The following is a 25,643-nucleotide window of genomic DNA, read 5'->3' on the forward strand; positions in this document are numbered from 1 at the left end:
TTCTGCAGGGCCAGATTTTCCAACTTAAAGTAAATAGATGTATTCCATATGTTCCTGATAATCAGATTTCTACAGTATAACCAGTGTGGCCAAAATAAGAGAGATTACAGGAACACAAACAGATACAATCCTGGATGAGCCAAGTGCAGAAGTTTAGCATTTGTTGAGGATAAGATTGAGGTTGTCTTATTTACTGGTTTAAAGATCGTCTGAAATTAAAAGTTTTTAGAATTTTTGAGATGTGGTCTGAGATGCCTTTATTGTAAAGAATGGTGATTCTCTTGGTATCTGATGATGGGTAATTGGTTGTAGAATAATTGTCCAAAATGTGCTGTAATTTGAATGGAAAATATCCATTCACACTCAAATTGTTTTTTATACTTTGTAATGCTTGTTGTCGTGTGTCCTTGGAGGAACATGTCCTGGGGGAGTCTTGACTATGCCGAATTTTTGTGAAGGTAGTGTATAGAATCCTGAAGAATATATCTTCTATGTTGTGAATGTGGACTGAAAAGCTGAGAGAGCTATCTACTTACTTCTTTATCAAAGCATCTAAGAAATTAAGGACCCCATTATTTTCCTTTTCTGACATAAATTTATTTCTGGGGAAAAGATTTTGCAAAAATAACTATTTAATTCTCTCCCTGTGTATGGTCAAATAACAAACACATCATTGGCATAATGAAATCTACCAGAGGGACAAGGATTGAAAGCAGGGAAGTGAATTTCCTCCAAGTGTGCCATGAAGTAATTTGACAGAAGTGGTGACATGAGGGGGAGCCTATTCTACCTGCTTGTATAGATTTCCTTGCCAGGAAAAGTATTCCTGCATGTATAGCAAAATCAAATAACTTAAGAATGTCAGCTGGAAAATTTTTGGAGAGCAATTGAATTGTTATATCTAATGGAACGTTGGTGATGAGGCAAACTACATCTATCAGAGCAGCGAAAATGGGAAGAGGGGGGTCTTTCACTTTAGCAGTGAAATCTGTATTATTTTTATGTAGGAGGGGGATTTTTCTGCACTTCTAGAGAGCAAGTTAAATAAAAACTGCAATAATTTATATGTAGGACTGCTAATAATGTCAACAACTGGTTGCAGGGAATGCACATTTTATTATTATTATTCAGGCTTCCATGGAGTCAAAAGACTCGTCGCGGGAGGTTCCTCCTTGGAAACACAGTCTATCATACCACTCCTTAAACTCATTGACCATTCTCACTCTCGCCACTCTATCAGTCAATGCATTCCACGGTTCAACCACCCTCCATGCAAAGAAACCACTCCTCACCCTCCTGCTTTCAGCTTCCGTTCGTAACTTCCAGGGATGGCCCCTTGTCATCAGTCCTTCCCGCTGTTCAACCAAGCAAAAGAACTCCCGTGTCAACCCTGTAACGACCTCTCAACAGTTTAAAAGTCTCAATCATATCACCTCTCTTTCTTCTATCCACCAAACTCTGCAGTCCACATTCCATCAGCCGATCCTCATAACTAACATTGTACAGTGCTGAAACCATCTTTGTTATCTGCCACTATACCCTTTCCATGGTTAATTTATCCCTTCCAAATCCTAGGGACCAAATCTGAGAACAATAGCCTAAGTGTGGTCTGATCAGGGTGATAATTCTTTTATCTCTGCAGGTCACCGTCCTTCTCATTATTGCAGCAATCCTCTGCGTTACCTTCACCACCTTTGCAATATGTCCCCTGAATTTCAGGTTTCTATCAGTCATCAATCCCAGATCTCGTCTCTCCTAGTTCCTCCAGTACAACTCCAGTAGAGTATGCAGTGTCTCCCCGATGTGTCCCAAACCTCAAGACCTTACATTTTGCTGCATTAAACTGATACCCCCATTCATTTGCCCATCTGTCTAGCTTATTCATATCATCTTGCAGGGCTGCCACATCTGCACTATTACTAATAACCCTTCACAGCTTCACATCATCCATAAACAACTGAATATCCACTGACAATGTCATTGATATAAAGGTGAAATAATATAGGTCCCAGTACTGAGCTCTGTGGGACCCACGTGTAACCTTCTGCCTCCTTGAAACTGCCCCACCATACACAAATCTCTGATACTTATCGGACAGCCAATCCTGAATCCAGTTGACCAACCTGACATTCGAACCCATGTGCTGAAACTTAAATATCAGCTTATCATGTGGTACCCTATCAAATGCCTTTGCAAAATCCAAAAAAAAATGACAGTATATGCCTTTCTCTCATCAACTGCTCTTGTAACTTTATTATAAAAGGCTTGTTTCACAGATAACATTACCCTCATCTTCTCAGTGCTGTATACAGTCTCACTAATTTCTCCAAGATCTTACTAACTACTGATGACACACAAACTGGCCTATAATTAGACACTTCCATTCTGCTATCGCCCTTATACAATGGCCTATCTTACCTTCTTTCCATTCCTTGGGTACCTTTCTCACAGCCAGACTTTTATTGAAGAGACAGGTCAAAGGAGCTGTCAGTTCTTTAGCACATTCTCTCTAAACTCATAGTGAAATACCATCCAGTCCCACAGCTTTACTGACATCCAGAGTTCTCAATATTTGGAACCAACTCTCCTCCTGCACCTCGAACCTGCCCTATCCCTTTAGTATTAAAATTTACCCCCCCAGGATGAAATACTCCAATAAAGTGTTCGTTGAACAATTCCACTATGTCCTCTGCATCAGTCACTCTGTTCCCATTTTTATCCCACAATATCATTCTTCCAGAATCATTTCTCCTCCTACTGGCCACATAGCTAAAAAATTCCCTAAGATTTTCTTTTGATCTTAGGATAAATCTCTTCTCATATTCCAGTTTCGCCTTCCTTACCATACTAGTCACTCTCCTAGCCTGTCTTATATTCTTCATGCATCTTCTCTTCACCTCTCTCCTTATATCTCTTCCATAGCCTCTTTTTCACATGCAGTTCTTGTTTAATATTGTTTGTCATCCACTTTACACCAAATTGTGTCCACTTCTTCACTTGTGGAATACAGCTTATTATTATTCAGACCTCCATGGAGTCAAAAGACTCATCGTGGGAGGTCCTTCCTAAGAAACACAAAGTCTCTCAAGACTCATCGAGGGGAGGTCCCCCCCCCAAAAAAAAACACAATATCTATCATACCACTCCTTGAACTCATTGACCGTTCTCACTCTCACCACTTCATCAGGCAATGCATTCCATGGTTCAACCACCCTCCATGCAAAGAAACCACTCCTCACCCTCTTGCTCACAGTTTCCTTTCGTAACTTCCAGGGATGGCCTCTTGTCATCACTCCTTCTGGCTGTTCAACCAAGCGAAAGAACTCCCCAGTGTCAGCTTTGTAACCACCTCTTAACAGTTTAAAAGTCTCAATCATATCACCTCTCCTTCTTCTATCCACCAAACTCTGCAGTCCACATTCCTTCAGCCAATCCTCATAACTATCATTGTACAGTCTTGAAACCATCTTTGTTATCCGCCTTTGTATCCTTTCCACAGTTAATTTATCCCCTTGAAATCCTGGGGACCAAATCTGAGAACAATAGTCCAAGTGTGGTCTGATCAGGGTCTTATACAATGGAATGATAACTGTTTTATTTCTGCAGGTCAGTGTCCTCATTATTGCAGCAATCCTATGTTACCTTCACCACCTTTGCAATATGTCCTCTAAATTTCAGGTTTCTATCAATCATCAATCCCAGATCTCTTGCCTCCCCTACTTCCTCCAGTATAACTCCTCCCATAGAGTATTGCTGCTAACAAATATTCCTTCACAATTTTCTAAGCACTAATGATATCCCAGCCTTCCAATTCCTCCCTGCATGAAACTTCCTAAGTTGATATCTAGGACTATTATAATCATGTGCCTTAATTCCACATACGTTCCCATCTTTGATACCCCTGCATGTGTTCATCTTTCAAGTCAAAACCACAAGGTCACTGTGTCCAACTGGTTAGAGAGATGTCATCTCACTTATTATCAACTCCTAACTCTACGACCAAATCCAAAACTCTTGAACCTCTTGTTCCCTTTATCACATGTTGCCTGAGACATTTGTCTCTCAAGAATTCTAGAAATTCCATTCCCTGATTGCTACATGCATCTTCCTCTCTTCCAATTTATACTGCTGTAATTAAAATCTCCCATAACAATCATTCTTCTTGCACTTGCCAAACTCAACTGTCTAAACATCTCCTGGTTCCCACCCTCTGTATTCCTTGGTTTGTAACAACATCTCACTAAATATCCTGTCTTACCCACCTCTACCTCATCCCATATGCTTTCAAAATCATTACTGTCACTGCCTTCCAAAGCCTCCACTCTTAGAGGACATGAGTCGTCACTTATCATAAGCAGTACTCCACCACCATGCTTTCCCTTCCTATTCTGCCGAAAAATGCTGTATCCTGCTACTTCTATTCCTGTTGTTATATCCTCTTCTGTCAACCACGTCTCAGTGATCCCAATAATCTTTAGCCATGCTGATGCTATCAGTGCCATCAATTCCTCTCCTTTATTCCAGATACTCTAGCATTAGTATAAAGCATAAAAATGCCACTGTTTCTGTACCTAACATTATCCCCTCTAGACTCCACTGGGCTCAGCGTTACCTGATGTCGTCCCCCCTTCTCCCAAGTACCCATTCCCACCAGAGGCCACCCCTGCTACCATCCATGAACTCGTTCAGAACAGCAATCCTTCCAGATGTCTACGTCCTTCCTCATTCAAATACAAGCGGTCACTCACATACAATTCCTTTCTGTCCTCAAACACCCTTCAAGCATCCACATATTCCATTTGTCTTTTCTGACACATTCTAGCTATTATGTTATTCAATATTACTGCTCTTCTTTTCAGCTCGTCACTATCATACCTGGGCAACACGCACGCTATCTTTCCTCTGTGGGTCTTCTTTCGTACAACCTTAAGGAAGAATCTCATATCTCTTGCTGCCCAATTTACATTACCTCTCAAATCATTCATTACTACCATCACAATCATCTCATCCACCCTTGCACCCCTCTTAATTGCCATAGCCACACTTTCTATCATTCCCCCAGGTAAATACTCCTAACGCATCCTATCTTGCACACCACAGATCATTGAGTCCCCATGCATTACACCTCTTACTACCCTGTTCCTCAATTTCTCACATGCATTGCTCACTCTCTCTCCTCTAACATTTTCTTTCTGTTCCCCTTCTTACATGCCTTCCTGACATCATGCTATCTCTGGTTCCAGTGCTCCCTTGCATTCTTCTCATTCCCTCTCTCCTACTGTTTCCATTCTTTCCTCTTCTATCATTCCCTCTCTTCTACTATTCCTACTCTTGCTATTCTCTCCTCTTTTACAATTCCCATAACTTTCAATCCCTCTCTTCTACTGTTCCTATTCTCTCCTCTTCTATCATTCCCATACCTCTCACTCCTACTCTGATTCGCCTTGCATTCATCTCTTCCATTCGCCTAATCTCAACTTTCACACTTCTCATCTCATTCCCTAGACATTCCACCTGCTCTTTCAGGCTCATATATCTCTCTCTCTGCAAGTCAGCCACTCTAATTTCCCATTCATCCTCCCAGTTGAGGATGATTCATCCTCCAAAAACTTCACAATCATTCAACCTTTCCACACTCCCCACTCATTATTTTATTCATATTTCTCTCGCTTTTCTCGCCCTCTATCATACCACTCATCTCTCTGCATGGAGAATCTCTCGCCTCTGACTCAACGAGGTCAGGTATATTCATCTCTAACTCACCGAGTTCCTCCCATTGCCTGCATTTTGCGCATATACGTATTTCCCCTTCTCTCGCCTGCCACATATACAACCACCAGGATGCATACATTCCACAAGTCCCACATGCTACAAAATCCCTTATTATATCACACAAAATGTGAAGTGCTTAAATGGGGGAGGACTTGGTGATATGCTATTTGCAATTTTAGCTGCTGCTGCCGCCACCATTATTGAAAATAGTGTTGAGGAACTATTATAACTAAACGCTAAATAAGTATAGTGAGTATAGGTATAACTATATAAGTAAAAGTTAACTATAAGAGGACATAAGTTGTCACTTATCATAAGCAGTACTCCACCACCATGCTTTCCCTTCCTATCCTGCCGAAAAATGCTGTATCCTGCTATCATATCCTCAGTTATTATTATAATAAATATCTAAATAATGAAAACTTATTTTATTTTCGTCTCTCTTCCACCACTATGCATCCGATTCCAACCCCGTCTTCTCAGTAACCAAAAATACACAATATAGTGACAGCCAACTCCAAAAACAACCACTGAAGGACATTACTGAAAAATGAAGTAGCACAAATCTCGACCGAAGTCGCACTATTCCCAATTTTATTATTGCATTTCATAAGTTACAGAAGGATCTAAAATCTCTCAATAAACTATTGACCAATTGCTCTGACTATCTGCTTGTAAGAGATTCTGAAAAAATTGTTAACTAATCTTTTATGGTTTCTGGAGAAAAGCAACCTTTTCCAGAACATGATCTGGCTTCTGCAAAAATTCAACAACTGATCATTATTCCTACTGGAAGCCTTGACAGCAAAAAGCATAACACTTACAACTGAACCTTGTGGGACTCATTCTTGGGTATAAGCTGAGAGAGCATGGTTCCCACAGAAACATGAGAGATTTGTTTGGATAAAAAGATGGGGAGGGGTTCCCTTTGAGACCAAAGCTATGTAGATCTTCCAATATTCCTAATCTCCAAGCATCTTTGTACTCTTTTCATATCAAAGAAAACAGATACTAGGTGCTTATGTTTTAGGCATCCTAAAATATGAGCACTTAGTCTAGGTTAACTCAATAACAGAAACAACTTTCTCCAACTAAGTAATACCTATATGTGAATGGCATGCACATAGACTGTATTACCATTTTCTCTCGTTGATTATATGAGAGTCATAGAGAGACAGCAGCAAGCTGTTGACATGCTTTCAAAATGGGTGCTTGTAAATGGGTTCTGATTTTCTCAACAGAAGATAGTTTGTGTGCATTTTTTACCACAAAAATAGTCTTCATATTTGACAAGAAATTAAGCTTCCTTCCTCATATATGCCAGTTGCAAGATGAATGCTGTGGAACAATGAACATCCTTTGCACACTGTCTTCCACCTCTTGGGTTAATGACAGATGTTCTTTGTTCCATTTGTACCATGCACTGATTATATTGAAACTTGATTATGGATCCGAAGTCTGCCAGAGAGCGAGCACACTTTTAGTGCTTTTTTTTTTATATATATATATAATGTTGGCCCCTATACGAGAGGTTGGCTGGTCAACCTATAGTACTTTAGTACCGTATATGGGTACGTGATGGGAGAGGAGGAACTTGTTTACATTCGATTTAAAAGCCTGTGTATTGTATTCCTTAGGAAATACATCGGGGAGAAGATTGTTCCACAGTACAGCAGTAGCAGGGATGAAGGAGGAGGAAAAGAAACTTGTTCTGTGGGTTTCGAGGTGTACTGTGAAGGGGTGTTGGGAGGTGGCTGTACGTGTTCCAGTGGGTTTAGTAGAGAGGGTGGGGGGGAGATTATTGATGTTGTTTCAGATGAGCATTTTCCATGAAAATATTTGTAGAATATACAAATTGCAGAGACTAAGTGTCTATGTGAGAGTGGGGGGAGTGAGTCAATAAGAGATGGATCATTTATCAGTCTAATTGTTCTCCTCTGTATTCAGTCAAGCATTTTGAGGGAGCTTTTAGGAGCCCCACTCCAAATGTGAGAACAGTATTCGATAGCTGGGCAGATTTGCGATTTGTATAGGGTTAAGAGTTGTTTTGAAGTGAAGTAACGTCTTGAGCGAAATAGAAAGCCTAGTTTTTTGGAAGCTGAGGATGCAATGGTTGTGATGTGTTTATGCCAGGAGAGGCCTGATGTCATGGTAATTCCGAGAAGAGAGATTTCATCTTGTCTGGGAATTTGAGTGTTATCGAAAATAATACTGGGGGGGGTGAAAGTTCTTTTTTGTGAAATAAGACAGAACTGGGTTTTACTAGCGTTGAAGTTGACGAGGTTATCTGAGCCCCATTGGAGGATGTTTTGGAGGTCTGCGTTAGGGGAAGTTGTCATTGATGTTCTGTGGGTTGAAGTGAGTTGTACAGGGTGAGGTTTATCAAATGAAAGGGAGGAGTGCAATGTGCTGTCATCTGAAAAACTGTGTTTTGGGTTGGAGGTCAACTGAAGTAGGTCATTGATGTATAGAAGGAAGAGGATCGGTAAGAGAACTGAACCTTGTGGGACCCCGGTATTTGTTGGATAGTGGGAGGATAGGGAGCCATCTACCATCACACATAGTGTGCACCCAGACAGGAAGTTGGCAATCCAGCTGCAGAAGTCCTGAGACAGTCCAAATGATGGGAGTTTGCTTAATAAGCCTTTGTGCCAGACCCAGTCAAAGGCTTTAGAGATATCAAGTGCGACTACTTGGGATTTGCCAAATTTTTCCATGTCATATGTCCAGAGATGGGTGACATATGACAGCAGGTCACCTGTTGATCAGCATCGATGGAATCCATACTGGTGGGTGTTTAATAACTGGGTGCCTTCAAGGTAGAGTAGGAGTTGAGAGTTAATGGTTTTCTCCATCACTTTAGATAGGATTGAGGTGAGTGAGATATAGCGGTAGTTAGATGGCAGCGATTTGTCACCCTTTTTGGGAATGGGTTGAATATAGGCCAATTTCCAGGCTTTGGGATATATACCGGTGGAGTAGGAGAGTGTGTATAGACATAGGATAGGAGTCAGTACTGCTGCACAGACTTTTAGGACAATTGGAGGAATGTCATCAGGGCCAGGGGCTTTTTTTGTGTCTAATTTTGACAATAGGTTTATGATCTCTTTCTGGCAAAAGGATACAAGGGCATTGTGTGTTGGGCAGTTGGAATGACTGGGGGACATTTGCCATTGTCAGTTATGCGTTCATTGGAGGCGAAATGTGAAGCCAGGAGATTAGTTTTTTCTGTGGGTGATGTTGCAATTGAGCCATTTGGGTATGATAGCGGGGGGGAGTAGTGTAGGGCAAAAGTTGCAAACAATTGCTTTGGCAAGACACCAAAAGGCATGGCTGCTGCTAGGACAGGCTGCAAGCTTCCTGCTTTTTGCCTGTTCAAATTCTGTTTTGGAATCATTGATACTTTTTTTGCATCTGTTCTGGGCTTCAGTATAGGTACTGAAGGAGGTTGGGTTCTTAATTTGAGCCAGTTGTGGTATGCCTGATTTTTCGTTTGCACAGCCTTGGCACATTTTTTGGAGAACCAGGGTTTGGATAGATGGCAGCAGTTCAGAGTGGTGTGGGGAATGTATGTTATCATGCCAGTGAGGATTATTTTGGTGATGTGTTCGGTGCATATGTTAGGATTGGAAGACTGCAAACAGTAGTCCAACAATGGGAATGAAGCATAGTAGTCTTGGAGGCTGTCCCATTTAGCACTGTTGTAATGCCAGACTACTCCTGTGCAGGTGTGACTGTGTGAGCATTGTTGCATTGGCCAAGAGATGAGCACTAGGTTATGGTCAGAATTACCCAGGGGGCTCACTACATTCACTGTATATTTGGAAGGATCGTTTGTAAGGAAGAGGTCTAGGGGATTTGGGGACTGATTTCAGTTATCTGGTATTCTGGTCAGCTTGTGAACAATTTGTGTAAGGTCGTTGGTGATGGCAAAGATTTCGGCATCTCTGCCTGCAAGATCTGTACAACTGGAAGAGGAAAGCCAGTTTTATGAACATTTAAAATCACCTAGGAGGATGATTTCACTATTAGGATAGTGGGACTGGAGGAAATCAACTTTTGAGCAGAGGAAGTCAAAGAGCTCGGAGTGGTTGGTGGCATTGGGAGAGCAATAGAGACAGCAGATGAATTTGACTGAGTGTGGGAGAGATATTTTTAGCCAAAGAAGGTCAAAGTTGGGCAATTCAAGGTTAGGTGCTCTCTGGCAGGGTATGTCAGAGCAGATATATGCACACACACCACCCTTGGGTGGAAAGGAATTAAATAGTGAATAGTTTGGATGGTTGAGATGGATGGTGCTGGGGGAAGGCGAAATTTGTGTTTCTGTTAAGAAGAGTAGGTGGGGTTTGGTTGACTGCAGATGATAGTGAACGCTATTAAGGTTGGAGTTGGGACCACGGATGTTGGTGTAGTGGATATGCAAGGGTCTGCGGGGAATGGCTTTGACCGCTGGGGTCTTGCACGTTTCCTATGCAGTGCCTGCATACTGGTCTCCTTGGTGGCTACTAGTGGCGTCACTTGGTTTTTGCACTAGTTTGGTTTGTTTGTAGTCTATAGTCCAGCTGTTGTCTCCATTCTGGCGTTTTTCTTCTAGCTGTTTTCCGAGTTGGCGTCTTTGTTCAAAGGTTAAGTCAGGTTGAGCACGTACACGCGATTGGTGGCTACTGTCCTTTAGCTTGCTATTTATCACCGTTATTAAGTTGGAAGTATTTGTCATTGTATCACAGATCACTTTGACAAGACATGGATAGTTCGTTCCGTCCTTTCTTCTGTTTACGGGACCAAATCGATGACATTTGGTGATGTTTCCGGGATCGAAGTTGCATTCGCCTGCTAGTTTGCTAACTTCTTCTTTTAGAGATTTATCATTTTCCTCTGGGAAGTTTAAGATAATGGCATTGAGTCTCCTGTTTTCGGCCTCGAACGACAAGTGTACCGTTGATGCGATTAAATCACCGAGTTCGTTAGCGGGTACAGATGCACTTTATGATCGGCCGCTGATCGTTGAATATCTCGAGCTTTGTTTCCAACTTTCGGATTTTGGACAAGAAAGTATCGATCATGTTACTGAGGTGTTGTTCGAGATCTTCGACTCGTTTGCCTATGTTTAGCAGCTGTTTAACAGAGGGGAGGCATATCAAACAGAAAAACAGCTGGTTCAGTTCGATAAGTAACTTGAGCACCGAATCCTCTACTTTCGCGCAGGAAGTATGTAGCCAGTTGTGGCAGAAGTCACACGATATGCCTTTTTTTCTTTTGGTAATTTTGGTTTCGCAACTGCGGCACTTCGTATTGTCTTTCAGTTTGTTGGCTGTCGACTGTGCTACGCTGATGGGACTCAAAGTAATCTTTCGTTGCTGGCCTTTGTTGGCGCCATCTTTATTTTACATGGTTGGCATATTGAGCGCTTTCACATGGCTTGGAGTGCTTGGACCCTATCTGCCATAAGTATTGCAACTGTAGCATTTTGTACCTCGACAATCCGTAGTCTATACATCAAGGCCAATTAACCACCCTTGTTGTTTTCAGTGCCAACAGCTGTCTGCTATATGATGTCGAAATCCCTGCCAGACTGTCCCATGTGCCTAACTTTATTTTTTGTTCAGGCTACTGTCTTCTCTGGCAGTATAATGCATGTTCAGATCTCACTGACATGTAGCAACTTCACTGCTGAGCTGTATGAAGTACAGCTTATTTGAAAAATAAGATTGCGCTGTTGCTAAAGATGAATTATATATACAGATTTATGAATCTCTATACAGGCAGTAAGATATCTACAGCTTCAGAAATATCCAGAACAAAAGCACATTCTTTCTCAGTTAGGGAAACATAACTGAGAAAGAATGTGCTTTTGTTGGATTCCAAGCCAAATTGGGGTTAAGGGAAAAAAGGCTGCTGATACCACAGCTTAGTTCAGCTTGTTTCACCATCTGCTTATCTCCTACTCTGATCCCAGGTAGATCATAAGACAGTAACTTTTATCCCAGTAGCAGTCATCATGGAATAGAGAGAGCAGTCAAAAAATCCATCGAATCATTTCAGTCTAGTCTATGCAGGAACTAAAATGAGGTATTTCTTGCTCGGCTCAGCTTAGGTCATAGCCATCTTGCACATGCAGGGGTAATGACATATCTATATGCTAGTTTTGTGCTGCCAGAATAACCATCATTCACATTTTAATCGACTGCCTCATTTCGTCAATGAGTGCTGTCACTATTTTATTCATATTTGTAATTCATCTTATCCCTATGCACTGAGGCAAATTTTGTCAGACATTACAGGGTGTTCGGGATAAATTTGACAGTTTCGTAAGGAAAAAGAAAATCTTCTTTGTATCTATTAAATTTAATGAATTGACAAAAAAACATTACAGGCAGAGTTAATTACAATACTATCAACAAGATTTACTCAAAATAACCACCATTAGCATCGATCACAGCTTCAATTCTGCTTCGGAACCTCGAACAAGCTGATGCTACAGTCTCCCTGGGAAGGGCCGCAAAAACTGTTTTAATTTTATCCATTAACTGGGCTTTTGTATTACTGGAAGTGCGATTGGTGTCTTTTTCAACTGCACCCCATACAAAATAATCCATGGGGTTAAGGTCTGGGGAGTTTGGAGGCCAAACATTTGGACTGGTGAAGTCGTAGAAATTTTCAGACAACCATTTTTGACTTTTCCCAGAGGTGTGGCAAGGGGCCGAATCCTGCTGCCATACATACGGCCTACCATTGGCTACCCTTGTTATCCAGGGCTTGACTACAGTTAGCAACTCCACGAACAAAGCCCGAAATCCAATGCCAGGGTTCTTCAACACCTGTTCCTGCAGATTTGCGAGGAATTCTGCTGTACGAACGCAATCAGATCGTCTGCTAGGGATCTTTCTTCTTGCTACATCCTCGTAGTCACCATTGCAAGTCTCTAGTTCATGCCTGATTGTTTTTACTGTATTCAGGGAGCATTGGGCAGCAGTCGTAATATCCTTATTTTGATGGCGGGCACGAATCATCATGATACAAGTTATTCTCTTCCATGATTCAGGTGGGTTCCAGCTATCCATCCTTTCTGACATCTTGTATATGAATGAAGAAGGGTCCAAACTTTTAAATGAAGAGAAGTGTGTGTTAATACATGTAACTTACGGAAAAATATAATTAATTATAAATATGTCAAATTTATCCCGAACACCCTGTATGTTACTTTTGCTTTCAAATTTTTACAGAACATCAGTATTTATCACAATATATAGCTCATTTACATACTGTATATATTATTTTTATTTATAAAGCATAGTTATTGTATACAGGCTTTTAATACCTGATTGATTTTTATCTATATTTTTATGAACTTCTTTACACTTGCTTTTTGTAACTGCCCTGCTCATTTATTTATTTATTAAATAATTATTACCTTGTGTATTGCTATGACCTGTATTGGTGCATTATGACCTTAGCTGTCCTTGCACTAAATCCTTAACCAAAACAATCATGAGCTTCAACCATACTTTTCACAGCTGTGTATAGTTGTATGTACGCATTCATGACACATTCCTACATGTTTGAAGGATGTGTTCCGGGAAGTTAATCGCACCATTACTATGTTTGTTTAAAAAGAGCCTTTTGCAAAGTTTTTTTTTAAATAAGCATACTAATTGTCTTTTCTAAAACTGTTCTCCTGTACAAAAAGAATGACATGACAGGCTTTTCTTTTACTGGAATGGTTAAGGTGTTAAAGTGGTTGCTGAGATGCTAGGATAGCATTGGTTTGATAACATCAGGGTTCTCTACTACAGCCGGCATAGATTTGTTAAGGGAAAGTTATCTTTTTAACACATACATTGTAATGCAGCAGTGGGTGTACTGGCAAAAGTAATGTGTGTACAGTTTTATATTTAGATTTTGCAAAGGCATTTGATAGAACACTAAATGACATTATTATTATGGGCAACTCCAAGGAGTCCTTAGACTCATCAAGGAACTCCCACCTTGAACTTATTTACAGTCATGGCACCCACAACAGACTCTGGTAGCTTATTCCACTCATTTACCACTCTCCAAGTAAAAAACCTAGCTCTAACGTCCTTGCTAACCACACTCTTACCAAGCTTCCATGGATGGCTCCTAGTCCTCCCACTACCAGTCCTATTCTCAAAAATATCTTCTGAATTAATCTTATAGAAACCCTTCAGTAATTTGAATGTCTCAATCATATCACCCATTTTCTGACTATCAACCAATTTCTGCAGCCCACAAATCTTCAACCTGTTCTCATAAGGTTCATTCCATAGTCCTGCTATTATCTTGGTCACTCGTCTCTGGATCCTCTCCACCTCCTCCCCATCAAGAAGAAACCCTGGTGCCCATATCTGGGCACGGTAGTCTAGATGGGGTCTTATCAAGGCTCGATGCAGAGGAACAATAACCTGTTTGTCTCCACTCGTTAAACTGTTTTTCAGCAACCAAGTGATTTGATGAGCTGATTTTGCCACTTTTGCGATGTGTCCCCTAAACTTCAACTCCCTATCCACCAACACTCCCAAATCCCTGACCTTGTCAATCTCCTGGAGTACAGTTCCACCAATGTGATATACTGCTGCTAATCTTTTCACCCCAAAAAATGCAAAACCTTACATTTTTCCACATTCATTTGATATCCATTCTCCTTACCCAGTCCTCCAAATGATCCAAATCATCCTGCAAAATTTTGACATCCTGAGCATTCACTGTTGCTCTACCGAACTTTGCATCATCCGCAAACAGATGCACAGTTCCTCTCAGATTCTTTCCTATATCATTAATGAACTTAAACAGTAATGGTCCAAGAACAGAACCCTGTGGCACACCACTAGTCACAGACCGTTTTTTGGACTCTACTCCTGAATAAACCACTCTCTGATATCTCTCCATCAACCACCCGCTTATCCATCTCATCAACCCTATATCCATTCTCATATGCTGCAGTTTACTGATTAGAATTCCATGTGGTATCCTGTCAAAGGCCTTGGCAAGGTCCAGTAAAATCACTGTAAACCCGTTACCCTTATCCAGTTCAGCCGTCACTGTGTTATAGAACGTGAGCAAATTACTGAGGCATGATCTTCACAAAACCACGCTGTCCCCCATACAGTATCCCATTTTCATCTATCCAATCTTGTATTTTCCTCTTGACTATTTTCTCCAAGACCTTGACAACAATTCCTGGTATGCTGATCAGCCGGTAATTTTCAACAGCAGTCTTGGAGCCTCCTTTATGCAGCAGAACTATTTTCCCCTCTTTCCACTACCTTGGGACTAACCCAGACCTTAGACTCAAATTAAACAAAATGTTTAAAGGCACTGACAATTCTTTAGCTGCTTCTCGTACGACACAAGCTGGTATACCATCCAATCCCACAGATGAATTGACATTGAGGTTTTGTAATAGACTATTCACCTCCACTTCATTCACCACAATTCCTGTATAAGCTGTTGGTTCTTCCATTTCTGCAATGTCACCACCTGGATGATATACTCTTGCAAAGTGCTCACTCAGTAATTCTACTATATCAACTGATTCGGTTATCTCCCTACCATCGGCATTCTTTAAAATCAATCTGCCGTATACATTTTTTCTTTTACTTGCAACATATCGAAAAAACTGTTTGGGATTCTCTTTAGCCTGCATGGCTAATGTTCTTTCATAATCCGCTTTTGCTTTTCTTACCACACTTGTTACCCTTCTGGCCTGGGCTTTATACCGTTCATGTGCCTGCAGGTCACCTTTTTCCTTAAATTCCCTCCACAGTTGTTTCTGTTTTTGCAGCTCAACTTAATGGTGTTATTCATCCATTTAATCCCTACTTGATTTATTATTCGGACTCTAGGTATACAGTCAGCCATTGCCTCCTGTAAACACTTTTTAACCGCCTCCCATGCACTATCAACATCCAGCCCTTGCAGTTTTACATACCATGTAAAATGTCTCAGGCCGTCTTTTGGACTCTACTCCTGAATAAACCACTCTCTGATATCTCTCCATCAACCGCCTAAGCATGTCAGTTGACATGCTTATATTAAAGTAAGACAGAAGACATTGGATAATAATTAGTCTGCTGGATGAGATTATCAGAAAGTTGTGTATGAAGGGAGCATTATCTTCCATTAGTGGAAAGTTAGTAAGTTAAAATTTGGAAAATAGTGTAGCTCTCCTGAAAGATTTAAATAGACAATGTGTAACCAAGATGATTGAATCGACATGTTCAGTGTTATGTGATATAAGATTTCAAAATCTGAAGATGAAAAGGATAAACCTGAGAATAAAATTTAGGAACCACATTGTGAGATTTGTGGGACATCACACCAGATTATGCAGTGATGAGATTATTGTACTGACATTTAGAAATAAACAGGTAGTAAATTCTATTGTACAAAGTTTTGATCAGGCCATGTATGGATTACTGTTTGCAGATATGATCAGGTGGTTTTCAAGGAAATGAAGATATTTTGGAAAGATTTACGACAAGAGTATGTAGGGTAATGTCAACTCTTTGGATGTTGGGTACGATAACAAATTTGGGAAATGCCATATTCAGAATCAAGGTAGGAAGAGGAAGAAAGTAAGTGGAGCATAGTCTGAGTGTTTTGGGTAATGACAAATTTTAAATGAATTTTCAGCATGGTTTGGTGAGTATTGTGTTAGATAATGAGAAACTCGTGTGAATCCTGTTTATCCATTGGATGTCCAGTGATGATGATATTTTTAATTCATCCTGTTATATCTTTATAAACTTTTTTAAGCTTTAATATTGTTTAACAATACACATATCTGTTCAGTTATATTCTCTAACTTAACAATAAAAATTTACAACTTTTTATTACAGTGGCCTTTTCTATGAAAAGCATCTGAAATTCATCAGGTTAAATGACAAATTTGTGCCTTTCACTCAGAAGGATCTCAGCTATTTAAAAAAGGTAAACTAATCGGTGCTTACTACATTTTATTTTATTTTTTTTATTTTTAGTATTATGTGGCTTTGTTATGGTATTATATACAAATGCTTTGCAAAATTTTTATGTAAAATTAAATATTCACACATGATTTACCAAAAATAATAAAAACTTGGAAGTATGAATCTCCTCAACATCATCCTTTACGGAATTTACAGAATGACTGGATCTTCTGATGTAATGTCTAATCCTCACCTTCTTGTGATGCATCCTGCTAGTAGATATCTGCTTGGATACTGAACAGACAATGATGGGTTAGCATTTGTGATTTAGCTGACCAAATTGTATTCTTATTGGCGTAAACCAAAATAAATGAGTATGACATGATGGAATTTCCTGTCAAATGGGACACCCAGTTAAACAAGGCCTTGCTGATTTCATCAGGGAACCAGGACAAGCTGAGAAGTCATCTACTGAAATAAATTTCACTTCAACGTTAGAAAAGTTATAGATAGGCACCATCAGTGTAAAAAGTAACAAAGGAACAGAAGTGGAACTTGAAGATTAGAGAAGTATCAGGTCGAAATAATTGGCGTTTTACCAAAACAAAGAAGACAAGTAGCTATAATATTCAGCAGTAGACATGAAGATAATCTTCTTGAATGACAGGCATTTCAAGTAGGATGATGTGGACAAACATCAAGGTGAGCCTTATTTGTGTCTGTGGTAGTCCCATGAAAAAAAAAAGGTACTACTAAGGAAGAAATTGAGGAATTTTTTTGATTTGATAAAGAAGACAGCTGCATGAAGGAAAAATTGGTACTTGTGGAAGGTCTAAACAGCAAAGTAAGCATTGAATACCAGTCATATAGAAACGTGTTGGGAAAATTTGGGAGCAAGAGCAAACCTAATAATGGTGAGCCTGTTGAATTTCAGGACATAAACTAGTTATTACTAGTTTGTCCTGAATACCATGACATGAAATAGTAATAGCAATGTCTAATTGTTATTACTAACACCGTGTTCTAACATGATGATATGCTACAATTTGCATGGAGAAAAGATGCAAGAAATAAGAAAAGTCTCATTGACTATTATTGATAGCAATGTTTTCCTTCTAGTTCAGGATATGCATATACAGGAAATTTGGAGTGATCACCATTTAGTATTGGGAGAATAAAATTGAATATCATATTCAAATGAAAAGTGTCTACAAGAGTTTTAAAATGAATCAAAGTTGAGCAGCTTTCAGGGGGTGAACTGTAGATTTCATTGTCGTCGTAGTCTTCTTGTCCAGGTTCTAGGCCAAGTTGCCTGTTTTGGACTCAGTCCATCTTCTTCTTTATTGTCTCCTATTCCTTGTTCCTCTAGGATTATGTGTTAAAATCTTTTTTGGTAATCCATCTCTCTGCATTCTTGCTATATGGTCTAGCCAGTTTTTCCTATATATAATCATTGAGTCTGTTATGAAATTCATTTTAAGATTTTTAATTATTTTGCTGATTTCTTTTTTTATCTAATAGGGTGAGTTTTTCTGTTTTCCTGAGGAATTTTATTTCTGCTGCCTGAATTCTCTACATCCCTTTTTCCAAAGGTCCAGATCTCACTTCCATATAATAGTGTTGGTTTGGCTATTGTTTTGTGTGTTTCTGTACATAGTTAGGTTTAAAGCTTCTATTAATTACTCCAGTGATTTTTATAAAGTTTGTCATCTTAAAATCAATATCTGTTTCGTTTATGTAAGATAGTTTAGAGCCTGGGTATTTGATATTGTTAACTTGCCCAATTATTTTATTATTTATTACTATTTTACTTCTGACAGGATTATTTCCATGAAAAGCCATGACTTTAGTTTTCTCTGTTGATATTTCTAGGCCATATTGTTGTATAATATTATTTAAATTATAGATTGAGTTCTGCATTTTGCCTTCAGTCTTTCCAAAGATGATCTGATCATCAGCAAAGAGTAGTGTGTCTATTTTTGTATGCCGATTAATTTGGAAGCCACGTGTATTTACTTCTCTCCATTTATTGATAATATTGTCCATATATATGTTAAATAATATGGGTAATAAAAGATAACTTTGACAGGCTCATCATCAAATTCCTGCCATGTACCCTCAAGGGGTATACAGAATATGATAGTACTACATGAAAACTTTACATCATTACTAACTTCCTATCTACAATTTTCCTCCAAATCAGTCTGTTACTTGTCAAGACTCCATCATCATCAGATCTTATATTTCTGTCGTCTAAGGCAGTGCTTCCCAAACTTCTAGATGTCAGGGCCCCCTTTGCAAAAATTAAAATATTTCACGGCCCCCCTCGAAAAAAAATCGTAATAGAGAGATATATTATTATAATATTTATTGTATTTATATTCAATACAAAACATACACAGCGAATATTGCAAAAATCAAATGTATATATTTGATTTTTGCAATATTTTTTGCCTCTTACCGTTTGGTTCTGAAGACGATGCGGGCTATTCTGATAAAATATGAAATACTGTCCTTTTTTTTTTTAGTCTGTTTCTGATTGTTCACGGGATTTTTTTATTTTTATTTTTTATCAGCCACTTATCCATCTCAGGGTTAAATTTTTTAACATAGAATAGATCAAATAATATCACCACTTACCGATACTGGCACACCACAGACTGATAACATGAAATTAGTGAATATTACATGAATAAGGGAATCCCCGGACCAGGAGCATTTTTCTCTTTTGTGGCTTTTCTCCCTTTATGGTAATTAAACCTAACTCGAAACAGACAGCAAAGGCAGGTTATTAAAGCGTGCATATGATTGGTGCGGTATTAACAAAAGATCGCGCAGCCGAAAGATAAAAGCATAGCTGACAATTGAGTTGAAATGCTAACTCTCTTCAACCGAATTCCATATGTGAAACTGCCATAACATTCATTATATATATATATATTACTTAGTTTTAGCACTTTTACGAATTTTAACATGTTCGGTTGAATTTTATGCGAAGTATATGCGAAACTTTTATTGGCAACAGAAAACTAGCTCGGATGACAGTGATAATATAAAACGAGTTTTGATATGTATATAAAGTCAATATCAACAGTCCCTGATTACAAACGCGTGATGAAAGGGAAGGAAGATTTGGAGCTTCCCTGGAGAGCATTCGAAGTAAATACAATTAACCACTGCTTTGAAATTAAACATATGAATAAGCAATATTTACTAATATTCATTAAGTGCTGAAATATGCTGGAAGCAAAGTTTGTAAACCAACACCAATGTGTGAATTTTTCCATTAAAATATAAAAAATAGCAAAAAAGAAATAATAAATAATAAAAGTTAAATACATTTCTTTTAAAATAAAAAAATCTACTTAGTCTTAAAACATTTTAAATTTGTTTTCATTATTTCATGGCCCCCCTCAAAAAAACCTACGGCCCCCAAGGGGGCCGCGGCTCACAGTTTGGGAAGCTCTGGTCTAAGGCACTTAGTTGTGCTGTCTTGTATACAGCTAATTTAGTTTTCCGACTAATTTCTCTCTTATTCCATATGAATTTATTCAATTAACTTCCCGCCATACCAGCTTTGCTGATTCTGTTGTCTATTTCTATATTTAATTTACCATCTTCACTAAAATCGTGCCTAAGTAGCTGAAATGTTTTACTTGTTCCACAGGTTCTCCATTCACAACACAGTTGACATTTTCAATGATTCTGCCTATTTTCATTGTCTTTGTCTTTTTATTGCTGACCTTCATACCATATCTATTACAACAGTTATCCAATTTAGTCAGAGAATCTTGCAGACTTGTAGCGGATTTATTTAGAAGTATGACATCATCCGCATAAAACAAAGAGCTGACATTAACATCTCCAATTTTGATATCATGTTTAATACCACTTTCCTTCATAATGCGATCCATATAAATAATGTACATCCTTGTCTCACACCAGATTTAACATTAACCCTTTTCCTGTACTGTAGTGAACACAAAAAATATATCCGGCCCCTCGCCATGGCAAGTCGGATCAGTCATACCATGCCCCAGACACCCCTGCACATAGGACCGATCAGAAAAAAACAAGTGCTGCTCAGAAGCCTTCACAAGTCAGAGAGGCTGCTTCTGGAATCAACAGAAGCCCTGAAACACACTCCAAACCTCAACAAGTATGGCTGTACAAATCCACCAAAGATCCGGGAGACAGCCATCCCAAAACTAAACCAATACCCGCCTTTTGTCTCTTTTTTTTTTCCCAACCAGATGGCACCCAACTAGGACTCCAGTCCCTGTGTTGCATGCTACAATTACCCATTGTAACTAGTTCCCACTGCTACACCAGACCGCGGCCGTCCAGCCACTGCAACAAACCCTGTTTGTGTGCTCCGAAGATGCTGGACAGAATACCAGCAAAATACCACAATTAAGCCAATAAATAGCTCTTATCAATCTGTGTTTGCATCTATACCATTAAAATCCAATCAACGTGTGACGAACACATAAGCCTTTCCACACGAGTTACTGACCTTTTATGGTTATAACATAAACTACTTTGGTGGCACTTTTTAGAATTGTCTGTTAATGTTTAATTGCCATTCTCTGATCTTATACTGATGATTCCTATTATACTTAAGCTTAAGCAAAAATTCTATGCTAATAAAGCTTATGTTAGTTTTCCTCCGGCGTTATAATTTTTTTCAGATATCAAGCTTAGCTCTTTGCTTCATGCAGACGTACTCCTAAACTCATCCAGTGCATTTCAGAATTCGGCAAACTATAAAAATAGTTAGGAACATATAAAACTTAAGCTGTTTCTCAAAGAGAAGAACCTACAGAACAAGTAAAATATTTCCACTATTTAGGCATAATTTTTAGCAAAAATGGCACATTAAATATGAATTAGACAACAGAATAATAAATGGAATAAGGGAAATGGTACATGCAATAATATAAATTACTCCAGTGATTTTTATAAAGTTTGTCATCTTAAAATCAATATCTGTTTCGTTTATGTAAGATAGTTTAGAGCCTGGGTATTTGAAATTGTTAACTTGCCCAATTATTTTATTATTAACAAAACAGTAAATTCTCAGTATACAAGACAATGCTCAAACCAATTTTAAGTTATGGATCTGTGAATTGGGTTACAAATACAGCACAAAATCCAGAAAGATTAGAGACCACGAATAGGAGAGTTCTGAGAAAAATTAGAGGCCTGAACAAATGGCAACAAGGACAGAATCATATTAAATATGATGATATTATGAATGGATTTAACACTGTGAGCATTCAGGAATGTGCAAGCAGAGCTAAACTTGCGGGGGGGGGGGGGGGGGTATGGGCACTTAAACAATATCTTGGTTTTCTCTGGGAAAAAGACCCAGAAGACCAAGATCTAGGTGGACTGATTCAGTTAGAAATTCTTTAGAAGACAAAAATGTTTAATAGAACGATAGTGAAATGCTGACAAGTAAGAGACTAATACAGAGGAAAATTGTTGATAACAAATTAGTAATAATGTAAGCTTAATCATGTAGTACTGTCACAGTAACATGTATATCCCTTGAGAAAACATATTAGGAAATTGGCAATTTTATATATATATATATATATATATCAGGGGCAAATATTCCAAGTGTACTAGGTGTGCAGTGCACACCCATGGAATAGCAATATCACCAATATTATATTTTTGCTTTTATTCCTATTAAAGACTTCCCTAATTGTTTCCTGGCTTCATGTTATTCCTAAAATTAAACACAATATACTAATGCTAAATGAAGAGGACACTTTTCAGCATGTAAACATTGTATCACATTTGCATTAATGGTGTGGATATGCGGTCACAAATACTGACACCTTTGAGCCCTTTAAACAGACGTGCACAGTTTGTCAAATTCTTAATGTTCCAGTGGCTTTAAATGGTGCCCAGAATGCAAGACAGATTGTGCACTGAGACAATTGCACCCAGAAGTCGTTAGTGGCTGTAATTTGTTATTGTGTAAAGCAATCCAATTGAATGTTGTCATTTGTCATGAGTTGATGTTTTTGTTTCATCTGTTTTACGTGCGTAAATTTTGAACTGACATGTTTATATCACTGATATATTCTTACTAAATAGCTTAAGGAAATTACAACGTACAATAGAATATACATTAAAATAAATTTTAATACACTTCCAATATTTCGACAAAATCACGTTGCCATTATCACAGGAACTTAAATACAAGGCACTTGCATGCAAGCACAACACACAGTAAATGAGGAACGAAGCAGGAAGTTATTCTTTCTCCTAAAAGTCCTGATGGTGCATCCTAGTGGGCAATATTGGTATTCTTGGTCGATTGGGCTGAAAGTCTTCTGATGTAGGTTTCCCAAATTTGGGGCAGTCTCATGCACCCATTTTTGTTTAGGTTTGGATTGTTTCTTAGGGCTGAGGCTGATTCCATGAATAGTCTTTCCTATTTGAATTTACTACAGTGTATTATCGTGGCTTTCTTTCGCTGTATTCTATGGCGGGTATCCAGTGCATGGTCTGCAAGACCACAGTGGCTGTATTGGTGAAACCAGATGTAGTCCTTGTGTTCTGAAATTCTGATATTAGCTCTCCTGCCTGTTTGGCCAAAGTAGGACAGCTTATAGCTGCAAAGGACTTGTTATACACCTGGTAGGTCTGGGGAGGGTCTTTAGTGGAGCGGATAAGGGATGCCAATTTTTTATAAGGTCTGTAACAAGAAGTTGTCGGATAAAGGGAATGGTGATGGATTTAGAGTAATCCTTGTTGCGAAGGGGGGGGGGGATGTGGTTTATTGGTTTTAATATTTTTTGTGGGGGTAGCCATTGCCTAAGAAAGTGTTGAATATGTGGTTTAGTTCTGTGGTTAGGGCATTGTCATTTGAACAGATAAGTTTAGCCCTGTTGTGTAGTGTCTTAATGACTCGTATTGTTGTGAGTGGGGAGGGGGAGGAATTGTTGGTGAATGTATCTGCTTGTATGGGTGGGTTTTCTATAAACTGAGAAAACCAAGGTTTCCATCAGGCTGGCGGGTGACTAGTCTAGTCACCCGCCAACCCAAAAAATATTAAAACCAATAAACCACAGCCCCCTTCCCAACAAGGATTACTCTAAATCCATCACCATTCCCTATATCCGAGGCACCTCGGAAAAAATTGCAAAAATCCTAAAAAAACATGACTTCTTGTTACAGACCTTATAAAAAATTGGCATCCCTTATCCGCTCCACTAAAGCCCAATCCCCCACCCCAGACCAACCTGGTATATACCAAGTCCCTTGCAGCTGTAAGCTGTCCTACTTTGGCCAAACAGGTAGGATAGCTAATATCAGAATTTCAGAACACAAGGACTACATCTGTTTTCACCAATACAACCACTCTGGTCTTGCAGACCATGCGCTGGATACCCGCCATAGAATACGGTGGAAGAAAGCCACGATAATACACCGTAGTAAATTCAAATACGAAAAGCTTTTTATGGAATCGGCCTCAGCGCTAAGAAACAATCCAAACCTAAACAAATTTGGGTGCATGAGACTGCCCCTAATTTGGAAAACCTACATCAGAAGTCCTTCAGCCCAATCGGCCAAGAATACCAATATTGCCCACTAGGGTGCACCATCAGGACTTTTAGGAAAAAGATAGCTTCCTGCTTTGTTCCTCATTTACTGTGTGTTGTGCTTGCATGCAAGTGTCTTGCATTTAAGTTCCTGTGATAATGGCAACGTGATTTTGCCGAAATATTGAAAGTGTATTAAAATTTATTTTAATGTATATTCTATTGTAACGTTGTAATTTTCTTAAGCTATTTAGTAAGAATGTAACCAACGTCTAAGCCTTTGCACGAGGACACTGATATAGTGTCCTCGTGGAAAGCTTTTAATATATATTTAAAATTACTATAAATAATTTATAACTTTTTACCCACATTTACAAGGGATAACGGTGTTGATGATGTAATCAATTCCCGTTTTCTACTAGACTTTTGCAAATTGTATGATTATAGTCAGATGAAGTTTGACTTGTGCATAATAAGTAAAATCACATTCCATAAAAAATCCACAGTTTAGGCAACACCTGATTATCCAGAATTATTATTATTATTATACAAACACCTCCTGGAGTCAAGACTCATCAAGGGAGGCTATAGTAGGATGCATTCTAACAGAGATAAAATTTATCATACCTCATCTTAAATTGGTTCAATGTTCCACACTCACCATCTCATTTGGTAATAAATTTCACTCACCAACCACTCTCCATGCAAAAAAGTCATGCCGCATTCTCTTATGCCCCACACCTTTATACAACTTCCAAGAATAACCTCTTGTCTCTATCCCCTTCCCTCCTTCCAAAATATCCTCGGTATCTATTTCATAAGCACCTCTTAGCAATGTATATGTCTCAATCATATCGCCTCTCTTCCACCTATTGACTAGCGTCTGATCCACATTCTCTTGACCTGTCTTCATAGTCAATATTCCACAATCCTGATATTGCTTTTGTTATTCGCCTCTGAACTTTTTCCAGAGCTTGCTTCTCACCTAGGAACACAGGTGACCAAATCGATGTGCAGTAGTCCAGATTTGGTCTAGTCAAAGCCTTGTACAGCAGAATGACCACATCCTTATCTCTACTTGTCAGTGTTCTTCTTAATACACTGGCATTTCTTTGTGCTAATTTTATTATTTTTGCAATATGTCCCTTGAACTTCAATTCTTTATCCACCAATATATATCCCAAGATCACATGTCCTGTTGTATTACAGGAGGAGGAGTTACACCAGTAGATGTAACTTTACATTTACTGGTGTTAAATTGACATCCCCCACTGGTCTGCCCACATAGCCACTTTATTCAAATCGCTCTGAAGCAATAGTACATCTTGATCATTCCTAATAACTTTTCCTAGCTTAGCATCATCTGCAAACAGTTGAATAT

General features: G+C 38.9%; 1 protein-coding gene across 1 annotated transcript in view; it reads left to right on the forward strand.

The window, feature by feature from the left end:
• Mgat1 (alpha-1,3-mannosyl-glycoprotein 2-beta-N-acetylglucosaminyltransferase) overlaps positions 1–25,643 on the forward strand; it is a 328,989-nt gene that overhangs the window by 271,491 nt on the left and 31,855 nt on the right. Inside the window, exon 10 of the mRNA XM_090400969.1 lies at positions 16,632–16,722. Within this exon, the coding sequence (XP_090257095.1) occupies positions 16,632–16,722 (91 nt within the window). The remainder of the gene's footprint in view (positions 1–16,631; positions 16,723–25,643) is intronic.

Source organism: Typopeltis vanoorti, chromosome 11 (assembly GCF_054136105.1).
Source record: "Typopeltis vanoorti isolate ZY-2024b chromosome 11, IOZ_Tvanoo_1.0, whole genome shotgun sequence".
Lineage (NCBI taxonomy): Eukaryota > Metazoa > Arthropoda > Arachnida > Uropygi > Thelyphonidae > Typopeltis > Typopeltis vanoorti.